The sequence below is a fragment of the Bubalus bubalis genome, chromosome 8 (genome assembly GCF_019923935.1).
Source record: "Bubalus bubalis isolate 160015118507 breed Murrah chromosome 8, NDDB_SH_1, whole genome shotgun sequence".
NCBI classification, from domain to species: Eukaryota; Metazoa; Chordata; class Mammalia; order Artiodactyla; family Bovidae; genus Bubalus; species Bubalus bubalis.
The window spans coordinates 50,477,272-50,490,079 of record NC_059164.1 but is presented as its reverse complement, the minus strand read 5'-3'; the positions used below and the strand labels follow the sequence as shown (position 1 = coordinate 50,490,079).

Sequence of the window (12,808 nt, the reverse complement as noted above, 5' to 3'; positions counted from 1 at the left end):
AATTGAAATTATAATTTTGAAATATTTTGGATCATATGCTCTAGAAATCATGTGCTATAACTTGTGTGCTATAAAGTATGGGCCATGTGCCATGTACTCTTCAAACTAATAATACATCATGTAAATAGCTATTGAAAAGATTGGGCTTCCCTGGTGGCTCAGCTGGTAAAGAACCTGCCTGCCAATGCAGAAGACACAAGGGATGCAGGTTTGATCCCTGGGTAGGAAGATCTCCTGGAGAAGGACATGGCAGCCTGCTGCAGTGTTCTTGCTTGGAAAATTATATGTACAGAGGAGCCTGACAGGCTACAGTCCACTGGGTTGTAAAGAATCAGACACAACTGCACCCACACACACACATTGAAAATATCTGAGAAACATACCTTCTTATTTACTGTGTTTTTTCTTTTTTACAGGGATTTAGTAAATTATTTGAGAAAGCAAAAGAAAATAATACCAATAGAAAAATTTCCAATGGTGATAACAGCCTCTTCTTCAGTAACTTACTTCTTGGTACTCCTGTCCTGAAAGATATCAGTTTCAAGATAGAAAGAGGACAGTTGTTGGCAGTTGCTGGATCTACGGGAGCAGGCAAGGTAGTCTCTTTTATACCTCACCATGAAGATGTTAACCTGACATGCTTTTCTCCTTCCTTTTTCTAGTTTGTAAAAGGAGAATACTTGGATACTGTGTATAATTATTCCACTGATAGTGTCCTCTAGCCTTTCATTTCTTTCTGATATCTTCAGTAACTTTTTCTTTTATATATTTATATTTTGGGCATCACTCAGTACAGTGTCATGCACATACATGGTGAGCGTTTAATAACTTTGTTGAACAAGTAAAGCATCCTTTTTTGCCAATCTGTGGCAAAGACATTTTCTCAGAGCTGGTCCAGGAAAGTCATGGTTTACATTTTACTTTAGTAACCACATGGGCAAAAGATCCCCATTTTGTTGACACAGAATTTTTTTGGAGAATGGACTCAGGCTTGCTTATGATTTATTATGAGGGAAAATTATTGAGTGGGATAGTTTTTTGATGACAATACATAGGAATCTGTTTTCTGTGCTGATCAGCCTTCCACCCTACCTCATTTAATTATAAACCATGGATATTTGGAGATACATCTGACAAAAATTAAGAGGTTAAAAAATTAAAGGGTCAAATTTCATTGTCAGGAGAAGACTTTATATTAGTCTTGAATGATTTGAGCTATTGTTCAGATAATGATAAACACTTGTTCTCTTTATCTGGGAAATACATTCAAAGGGCATGAAGGAATACAATCAGAGATAAGAAAGGGTCTCGGCTTTGAAATGGACTACTTAAGGATAATAGATATTTGCTTTGGAAGTCTACTAAAAGGAGGTTCTTATTCCCACTTGACTGTAATTTTAGCTACAATATTTTCTGGAAAAATTAAAAAAAGTTTAGTGTCCTCTTAAAACTCTTCAGAATACTTTGATGAAAGAAAAGGAAGAACGAAGGAAGGAGCAGTGCCACTGTAAGATAAAAATGTAAATATAAACAGAAATTAAATACCCCTGAAAAATAGTTATTTATTAATGTCTAGTTAAGGAAGAATCACATTTTAAAGAATTTAGTCTGAGACTTGGGAAACAAAATACTATAGAAAATTTCTAGTCATTGAATTTGGTGTTCATAATTGTAGCAATATACAATTTGCTTTTTTCTCTCTCTGTATGTGTTTTCCCACCTGTAAAATAGGCCCTTCAATAAAGCAGCTATACTTGTGTGTTTTCTTCTTTGAAAAATGTATTTCTTCTTAAAGTGCTACTTTTTCCTTCTATTTCTTATATAACTAGAAATTTTCACTATTAAAAGAAAATGATACCATAGCAGGATTTGCTAACAAACAAATCACAGATGACTTGACTGAGAATTATTGCTTATGGGAAGATAGTAATTGTGTTTCACTGAATTTTTTAAAATTAATTTTATGTGTTTAAAATTACTTCTTTTAAAGGTGTAAACAAACAGCTTTGGAATTACAAATTATGGGACTTAACCAGCAATTAAATTTCAGGCAACTCTATTAAGAATTGATGAGCAGATAATTGCTGGCTGGAGTTACAGCTACATCTTCTGAGAAGTAGATATAAAGACAGAGTCAGATGGAGGCAGTTGTTCCTTAGGAATAATTAAACCCCCCTGAGAAATAGAGTTTGGCAACTAAGTCTACGAGGACGTCCTTTCATTTCAGTAGGAATGGAGCATTTTATACTCTTATTAGATAAAAGATCTAGCTAAAATATAAGATAGAATAATTGCAAATACTCACATTTCAAGATAAATACTGAACCACTCAATTTGGTAATTTGTGTATTAAAAGCCTTAAAAATAACCAATTAACAATTCTATTTGTATGATTTACCCTAGTATATTTGCAGAGATTTTTATATAAAGATATTCCTCACGTTGTTTCAATAGCTGCAAATTGGGAGAACTCCTAAATATCTCATAATAGGGGATTGATTAGGTAAATTTTGGTGTAGTTATATAATGGCATGTTATTCAATCAGTATACATATGTATGTGTATGCATACTCAGTCATGTCTGACTCTTGTGACCCACTGTAGCCCACCAGGCTCCTCTGTCCATGGAATTTTTCAGCAAGACAACTGGAACAGGTTGCCATTTCCTACTCCAGGGGATCTTCCTGACCCAGGGAACAAACCAAGGTCTTATCAATATTTGGCATTTTATATATATTAATTCAGTTTAACTTTGCATCTCTCAAAATACCAAAATATTGATAAATATTATATATTTATATGTTTATATAGATAAATATTGTTAAATATATATTTAACCTTTGTATTTGATATAGATCCAAACTTACATAGATCCAAACCTGTATTTTGTGTATACATATATATATGTTGTGTATACATATATGTATGTGTGTGTATATATATATATATACATGTAATATGTGTGTATATATTTATATGTAATCAGATCCATTCCATTGTTGGGGTTTAAAAATCTGTTCTATAAGAAAATAACACTTAGAGTTCCAATTATACAGAAGAATTATATGTAGAAGTAAGGAATTTGATGATGGACGGGGAAGCCTGGTGTGCTGCAGTCCATGGGGTCTCAGAGTCGGACACGACTGAACACCTGAACTGAAGGAATTTTGGATATTTTCCATATACAACAAGAATTTTAAAATTTACTGAAATAGGTATCAAAAAAGTGCCTATCTCTTGATCCTTCTTTCTTCCTAGTATATTTTAGGTGGTATTACTGTTTGTTAAAATTAAAATTTTAAGTGCATAAAAATTCAAAAAATTTTCTCTCACTTCTCTTTCTCCTCTGGTTATTTTCCACTTTTCACCATTCTTTCTCCCAATTCAGACAGACACTCTTGTTAGTTTTTTGAATGTATATACTTTTATACATAGTATTTCATTGTTTGGATGGATGTTTGTAATGTAATGAATCACCTATTGATTGACAGTTGGGTTATTGCCAGTGTTTTGCTAATATGAAGAATGATGCTATGAATAATATTGCATATATGTCATTTAGCACATCTACTAGTATTTCTGTACATCTGCAAAACTTTCTTACCTGAAGGCTGCATCAATTTGTGTGTGTGTGTTACAGTCCATGTAGATTGTAGGTTTGTTTCCCCACAGCATCCCCAGCTTTTGTTATCGAACATTTGAATTTTTTCCACTCTTTTTGGGTAAAGTCATATATCAGTCTTTTTAAAAGTTGCATTTCTCTTATTAGGAATAAAGTAAAAACTTTATCATATGTTTAAAGGTCACCTCTATTTTTAATTTTTGGTGAAATATCTGTATATTTTGTACTGTTTTCTAATGAGTTATTGTTATTTTTCTTTTTGACTTTAATATCACTCAAGAAGGAAATTATTCCTTTGTGTCATATAACTTGCAAACATTTACTTCAGTTTGACGTTTTTTCCTTTTGTTTTCTGTGCCCAAGTCTTTTTTTTTTTCTTTATAATGTGATTTATTTTTTTATTTTATGACTTCTGGATTTTGATTCATATAGAAAAGCTTTCTTACTCTGTGGTAGTTGTTTTTCTTTTCTTTTGGACATCCTTCAATGTTTGCTTTAAGTATTCTTACAGTCTTATTTTTGTACTTATTCTTTGACCTATTTGAAATTCATCACATGTTGGGTGTGGCATACGGCTACAGTTTTTTGTCTGCCCTCCACATGGCTGTTCAGTTGTCCCACAACATACACTGAATAGTCTATTTTTATCCACTCATTTTAGATGCTGTCTTTATCAAATACTAGTTCTTTTATGCATTTAGATCTACTTTTGTAGCTTTAATTCTATTCCATTGATTTGTCTGTTTATGTACCAGTAATTTACTTTTTAAAGTTATCGAACCCTTATTTAATACTGTATAATACAGTGTATCATGTTGCAAAGAGTCAGACATGACTAAACAACAAACAATAATGTCATTATATTATTGAGTAAAATGTTTATATATATATATGTGTGTATATATATATAATGTCATATGATGATAAATGTTTTGAAGATAAAACAGAAAGAAAGATTGATGATGGGGTGCAATTTTAAGCAGTGGAGGCCTCATTGAAAGGTAACATTTGAGAAAAGATTTGAAGGAGGTGAGAGGTTAGGTCATATGATCATCTGGGGAAGAGTCTTCCAGGTAGGGGTTGGAGCAAACCCTTGAAATGGGGCTGTCTGGTTCACAGAGCAGCAGGGAGGTCAGTGGGGTTGGCTCAGAGTGAGCCATGGAGAGTAGAGCTGTCAGAGAAGTAATGGGGGCGAGACCATTACATAAGGGCCCTGTGAGCCTCATAAAGGGCTTTGTAACGAGTTAGGCCTTTTTTCTGAGAACCTTAGAAGCCATTGGAGGGTTTTAAGCAGAAAAGTAACATGATCTGACTTACATTTTGACAGGGCCACTTTGAGAATAGACTGCAGGAAGGCAAGGGTGGAGCAAGGAGTTAGAGAATAGACTGTAGGAAGACAAGGGTGGAGCAAGGAGTTAGAACCCTTCTCCGAGAAAGTTAGAAAGCTATTCTATTTATTCTGGCAAGAGATGTTGTTAGCTTAATCTGGATAGTAATGGAAGTAGCCGTCAGATTCTGCCCATGTTTCCAAGAAAGGTACAACAGAATTGGATTGAACAAGGCATGTGAGAAAACAAATGAGCACTCAGTACATGTCAGTTATTACTAATCTTTCCCTGACCTCTTCCAACCCCATCCCAGCAATCTGAACTCAGCACCCCATCTCTGTGAGCCTCTAGTGTAGCACTTACCACATTCTGTTGTAGTTGACTCTTGTCTCCCTTTGTACCTTTTGTGCATAGCAGCATACCCAAAATAGGAAGTGCTTCATAAATTTTGAATTGAATGAATACAGAATCTTTAAAAATTAGGATACCTATGCTTAGGATGACAGTTGGTGGCACCTGCATCCTGAGAATGATTTGATCAAATGATTTGACTTAATAACACTGGTTGTATTTCCAGACTTCACTTCTCATGATGATTATGGGAGAATTGGAACCTTCAGAGGGTAAAATTAAGCACAGTGGAAGAATTTCATTCTGCTCTCAGTATTCCTGGATCATGCCTGGAACCATTAAAGATAACATCATCTTTGGTGTTTCCTATGATGAATATAGATATAGGAGTGTCATCAAAGCATGCCAACTAGAAGAGGTAAGTAATTATGTGAAAAACTTCTGGTTATGCATATGAAACCTTCAAACTACCTAAATTATATATTTAATGTTTTAATAAGTCTACATATATTAATCCCATTTCCACTATGAGTAAACTACCGGGAGTAAAGTAATTGATAAAATATATGACCCCTGCTATAAGAAGCCTGCAGAAACATAAAGATACAATTCATTTTTTAATGAATTTAATACGCACTTCATTTTTTAAATGATGGGCTGGTTTGGTTACAATAACAACTCTATGAAATGGCAAGAATTTTGTTCACTTATTAGTGAGACAAATGTCCTCAATGAGCATTTGTATAGGATGCATTTTTTAAAGGTACTTCAGAATTACGTAAGAGAATTTTAACTATTTTAATAACACCATAGCCTAAAGAAACAAACACTGACCTGCCGATAGGGAGTCTAAGATAAAGTTATGATTATATCTCATCCTTTGACCTTGGACATGTAACTATATAACCTTTAGTGTCTGTAATCCTCTGAAACAGTGGCAAAATTATGATGAATCACTTCATAACAATATTGAGGACTGAGTTCATCATCTAGAAATACATAAAGTATTCTAAGTAAAGCCAATATATGGATCTTGTACTATTCAGCACATAAATTGTATGATAAAGGGTTCACACCCTAATGGCTCAGTCAGTAAAGAATCCGCCTGCAATGCAGGAGACCCTGGTTCGATTCCTGGGTCAGGAAGGTCCCCTGGAGAAGGGATAGACTACCCACTCCAGTATTCTGGCCTGGAAAATTCCATGGACTGTATAGTCCATGGGGTCACAAAGAGTGGGACAGGACTGAGCAACCTTTCACTTTTCACCCTGGTAGCTCAGACAGTAAAGACTCTGCCAGCACTGTAGGAGACCTGGGTTTGATCCCTGGGTTGGGAAGATCCCCTGGATCTTAATGTTAGGGAAAGTGTCATTATGGTGGTAATGGTAGGGAAAGTACCATGATGAGTTTTATCAGCAGGGAAAATATCACGTTATGAGGTTTGTCAGCGGTATTGCCTGAATACTGATCTTGATTCAAAATCACTCTCCTTGATAGATGGCATTTGATACTAGTAGTACCCTTTAAATCAACTTCTGTGAAAAAAATTGCACTGGGAATAAAATGAAGCTTAATATACAGTGTATGAAAAATAGGAGAAAAAAAAGGCTGATCGTGGATTAGATAGAAACTACAGTCCTTATAAAAGAGAGCTACATGCTTGAACAAATGAGTCTTTATGTATATACAGACTCATTCAACAGTTGCTTTTAAAGGCTTAATTCTCTTATTTTCACACTCTGAAAGCATAATGAAAATAAAAGCTATTCTGAAAAATATTTGATTTACCTTGAAGAAAATATTCTTCATTCCTCAAAAGCTCTTCTTCCAAGAATAGTATTGCACAACCTGTAGGTTGGAACACTCATTAAGTTTGTTATAAAAAAATTCTGCGTGTTTCTAGAGAACGTAGGTATTTGTCTATGAGGGGCTAGGCTGTAGGAGTGATACTCAGTGTCCTGCAAGATAAAGCACGAGCTCTGTTTATTTATTAGTGCAAAGGTGTTGGAAAGTTTCTGGTACCTTTATTTATTGCTTTTAAATATATCTTTTCTCATAGAAATAGTTTTATAAATGCTGTCCTGATTCCCCCAAGTAAACCTTTAAAAGTATATTTAATTTAAATATGGCAAAACGATAGGCTTTTCAGGTATCACTAGTGGTAAAAAGAACCCATCTGCCAATGCAGGAGACATAATAGATGTAGTTTTGATCCCTAGGTCAGGAAGATTCCCTGGAGGAAGGTATGGCAACCCATTCCAGTGATCTTGCCTGGACTGAGGAATCTGGCAGGCTACAGCCCAAAAGGTGACAAAGAGTCAGATGTGACTGAAGCGACTTAGCACGCATGCATGCAGGCATGCATGACGTATCTATATTAGTAGTAGTAAATTCAGAGGTATAGGTACCTAATTCATAGAATGTACATTTGCTATCTTCTGAATAGGTTCTGAGAATGCCAGGGTGAATAGGGTGTGGTCTGTTTTCTAAAGAGTGCATAATCAAGTGACCTGTATTTTAATGAATGGTTGTATAGTAAGTGAATTGTACCGTGATAAAACTGCTAAAATAATGAGAGAAACAGGGGAAGAGTAAAATCATTTTATTTTTTTTCCGATTCCATGACTAGTCTTAAAATTATTTTTAAAGTGTATAATTCATTGTAGTTTTTATTTTCATATGCTCAAGGTTGTATAACCATCACATTTTCAATTCCTCTAAAAGAAACCTCGATTAGCAATCAATTTACATTCTCTCATCCCTAACCTCTCTACCTAACTGTAAGCAACCTTTTGTCTCTAAAATATTCCTAGTCTAGATATTTCACAAAAATGTAATCATATAATTTTCTGTGCCTAATTAAGCTTTTAAACTAGAAGAAAGTAGGGGGTATTAATTTTGAAAACATTTATTGAGACATTTTATGAAAATATGAATAGAACAAAATATATATACTTTGGAAGTTCATGGGCCAATAGGAAAAGATATCAATAAAGAATGTTAGGTTACTCTAACAGGGAAAAAAAGAGGCATTTCTAAAGGAGTAAAAGGAAAATCTGGGTCTGCTAATGATGAAATAACCTTCAGAGGAGTCAGAAGGCCATTTTTCTGATGGAATGATTCCCTGTGGAATTCTTATGGTGACAAGAATGGAACTTATGGTGTTGGAGGAATTTTTTTTATTAAGAACATTGGAGTTGCCAGTAAAAGAGAGAGAAGGTTAGGTATATGAGAAGTGAGATTGATAAGTGATAGTCGTTGGATTGTTGAGAAAATTAAAAGAGATAAATAGAAAGTGCCTAACCCAGCATTTGGTGCATATTTGCCACTCAGTGAGCTGTAGCTAATTTCTATTTCCCTTGGAGGTAGAGAATACCACTAGAGAGCATGACACAAGAAATGTGTCTCGAAGCCAGTTCTTGTTAGTGAGTGCTGTGGAAACAAGGTGGGGTTTGGCATAATTGAAGAGAACCATGAATCAGAATCATGAAAAAGTCATCAGTATGAATTTTGATGTTGACAAAAGTAGTTCTGAGAGAAAATTTTAAAAGTGGTCATCTATAGTTGGTCTGTATGACCAAAGTAACAGAAGTTTGAGTGTTCTCTGGAAGAAAAGAGTTGGCATACAATCCTGAAGGTTTGGAGCATTGGCCCATTGGTTCTGTGCTCCAGAAATGGCCATGGGATTGGGAGGTGATTCCAGTTTCTCTTTCCCTTTCAGATCTCACAGCATGACTTCTGTGATTACCAGACTCTGTTCACTGTGGTGGAGGCAGGGTAGGTGCAGAATGAAAACTTGATTATTCCCTCACTCAAAGAGCTTATAGGCTGATTGGTGAAAAACATATGCCAAGAGACCATTTCAATATAATATAGCAAATGTTGGGATAGAAGCTCTCTCAGCACTACAGAAGCCCAGTTGAGGACTTTCAGCCTGCCTGGTCAGTTCAGGGAGGCTTTCTCTAAAAACACCTTGAAGGATAAGTAGAAGGAATTAAGGAAATTTTAATGGAAAATTGAAATTTTCCATTTCCATTAAGGTTAATGGAAAAGATATTCTGAGAAAACTATGAGCAGAAATACCAGACATGAAACCACTTGGTTAGTGCAGGGAACCACAAGCAACTTGACAGAATGAGGGTGTAACTGGGGGACAGTGAGTAGGGAGGAAGGAAACTGGAGGGCCATGTCTTGGGAGCTTGTGTACAAGTCTCAGGAATTTGGTCTTGGAGAGGTTTAATCAGGGGAGTGATGTAATCAGCTTTGCAATTTAGATATATCTCTTTGACTATGAAATGTGAAGCAGAATTAAGGTGGATATGATTCAAACTTTTTTGGGGTAGCAGAAGGAAAAGAGATTTTGAAATCTAACAGGGTGGGTTGCTGATGAACATTACTTAACCTTGTTATATACTGAGTTTTATCCTCTGCAATATGAAGATATTATTACCTAATTTGTACAGTTTTGTGGATTCTTCTAGCACATAGAAAACACTAAATAAATCAGTGATTATTATTAATAGTAGTAGTTGTAGTACTGTTTCGGAGAAGGCAATGGTAACCCACTCCAGTACTCTTGCCTGGAAAATCCCATGGACGGAGGAGCCGTACTGTTTTTTATTCTGACTAGAAGGAAGAAGACTAATAGGAAGCTATTTCAATAATCCAGCTAATGTCAATGATGGACAAGAGACAAAAGTAGCAGAGGAATTGTGAGAAGATAGGGATCTCTTTGTGTACTATTTGCATCCTTACAAATGGCATCAGGGAAAATGAGCCTTTGAGAAAGAGTGAATATTTTTTTTCCTCAAGAAATTAAGAGAGAAGAGTAGTTGGTTTAGGATTAAGGATTCCTTGTATAACAGGAACTGGAAAGAAGGACAGGTAGAAATGCCGTGGGTTTAGAAAGGAAGGATGTGGAGATCAGTTACATAGAATTGAGATATCTGATCAAGCAGAGGGACCACTGGTCTTGCTAACAGAGTACCAGTGGAGGACACCACTAGATCAGCTGTAATGACAATGATGATCACCATTTAATTCATTCTTCATCCTCTTCGCTTTCAAATATCAAATAAAACACTTAGTTTTCTATTTTTAATAGTCCCCGAGTCCCAGCTCCTTACTGTTCTGCTGGCTTTTGCAACTGATTTAGATCTTCCTACTCATCTTATGATAGGCAAAAACATCCAGCATCTCCTAAATTCCTGTACTTTAAACTGATAAACGCAGTGAGTGTGGTGACTGTCTCCTTCTGAATGTTTCTTGTATGTTGTTATCTATCCAACTACATGGTAAATTTCTTGAGAATGGTGATTCTAAAAATTTTATTTTGGAATACTATACCAAGCACATTGATAGGCATAAGGATAAGTTCTTATTGGTTGACTGTTTCAGAGATAAGTTTTGAAGTAGGCATGTCAGTTGCAAGAATTTTACTCAGAAAATGTTCTTTTCTGAGCTTCTCAGTCTCAGAGTTTGAGGAGATGATTATACAACAGCAAGTTGTTGTTATGAGGAACAAATAAAAATAATTAAAAGTGCTAGACTATCCTGACAGTCAAAATGAAAATTTTTTCCTATTTTCAGTGAATTCAGAGTTTCCAATTTTTGTTATTGTTAAGCAAGTCTTCACACCTTTGAAAACGGCCAGTGAGAATCTCCAAAAATGAAGGTTTTATATTTTTAAGCATGGAGGAATTTTGAGCACAGGAACACAAAATACCTACAGAGTCCTTGAGGGTTAACAGCTGGTATCAGCTGATGACTTCCTCTGTGTACTGTTTGCAGCCCCATCTGCAAATACAAACATACATGATCCAATATGTTTTCACTTTGACTGCCAAAGCTGTTCTGTTTCTTAATATACTACATCTAGATTTGGAACTGGAGATGAGGTGGAGTATTTTCTTCCTCAGTTTTGTGTTTCTTTTCAGCTTTAATACCCACAAAGTACTTGCGTGTGTAATGATGCTTGGTGTCATAGGATTAGGCAGGTATGTGTAAATTTTCTTGGATAGGAAAAAGCAAGCACAACATAGTTCACATAGTTTCCTGATTTCAGTCTGTGGTTGAAAATATTCAGTCAGTGGAGTTGCATGAAGACTTTATCACAGGGAAGGGCGTAGAGACAGGGCTATGCTGATAGAAAAGTTGTAACGAGCAGACACGAGTGAGCAAGTTCTGCTCAGATTTTTTACCCTGAGATCTCCTCTTTCAGGAACGTCTCCAAGTCTTGCTTATATTGTCATACTTCAAATCTTAATTATAGTAAAAGGATTTCTAGACAAATTAATAGTTCTTTTAAAATACCATTGTGTATCCTTGTGTGCATTGACTTATCCTCATTGTTTTCTTTCTATGTACCCAAACTTCCCTTAAAATCCTCCTAAATATTTGTGACTTTTGTAACCAGCACTGAAGATTTTGCTAGCCCCAAAAGAGGAATTAATGTAATTGGCCCCACATTAACTTACTTCTCCGTTAAGGAGAGTTTAATCATATTTCGTACTGTAAGAGTGATATCTCACTATTCTCTTACCTTTTTAAAATTTCCAGAATACCAACCATTTGCAATTCTTCAATACCTTATCCTACCATACTACCCCACAACTGACAGCAACAGATTCTAGGCAGGCCAGCATTTGGATACCAAATAATTGGACTGTCTTTATTTAGTGACTCACTCTTATGTAAAAGTACCTGGTTTGGAGCAGTAATTGGCTTTTATAATTGTGTGTGGTGGGATGTGGGGTGGGGGGTGTAAGAAGAGATCAGAGGCTTAGTATATGTAATTGGTTTCCACAAAGTTGTTGCAATCCTTTTGTAACCACAAAATGGTCTTCATTAGGTAAATATTTGTCAAGACAGCCATTACATACACATTGTAATAAAAAATATTTACTATGTAAGTTGCAGATGTAAAATCTGTTTGTGTTTTCCCTTCTACTATGCAGTCTTCATATTTAAGTCACTAGAAGAAAAAAAAATGGGAGGGAAGTTGGCAAGAAATTATTAAGAGGAAAAAAAACTTGGGAGGGAAATTGGCAAGAAATATGAAAAACTTGGGAGGGAAGTAAGCAAAGAAATGAGTTAACTCTTCTGGAAAATAAATTCCATCTTACACATACCACAAGACTAATTAAATTTGAATTTGACCCCTGGATCTTCAGATCTGGCCAAAACTAACCTGCATTGAACAGAGGCTTAACTTTTGGGTGGTCAATCCACAATTGTAGGAGAATTCAGGAATGTTCACTTGGGAGATGTGTAAATAAAAAGATACCATACAAATTAACATTTGCATTCAGTAGTAGCCAAGATATAATAAACATTGAAAACAGATATTTGAAACACACTGAACTATGTTCCCTAAACCAGAATAAAGCACACCAAGTGACTGTACCTTGATCCACCTGTCATTTTCTACTGATAGGTAATTAAGTTTGAAAGCACTGCCATTTACTTATTGTAATATGAAGCAAATACCTTTATTTTATAATACTAT

General features: G+C 35.3%; 1 protein-coding gene across 5 annotated transcripts in view; it reads left to right on the top strand.

Moving 5' to 3' along the window:
* Positions 1 to 12,808, top strand: part of CFTR (CF transmembrane conductance regulator) — a 216,851-nt gene that overhangs the window by 88,723 nt on the left and 115,320 nt on the right. For all 5 annotated transcript variants that reach the window (XM_025291139.3, XM_044946628.2, XM_044946629.2 and 2 more), the window contains exons 10-11: positions 417 to 596; positions 5,528 to 5,719. In XM_025291139.3, coding sequence (XP_025146924.3) covers positions 417 to 596; positions 5,528 to 5,719 — 372 coding nt within the window. The remainder of the gene's footprint in view (positions 1 to 416; positions 597 to 5,527; positions 5,720 to 12,808) is intronic.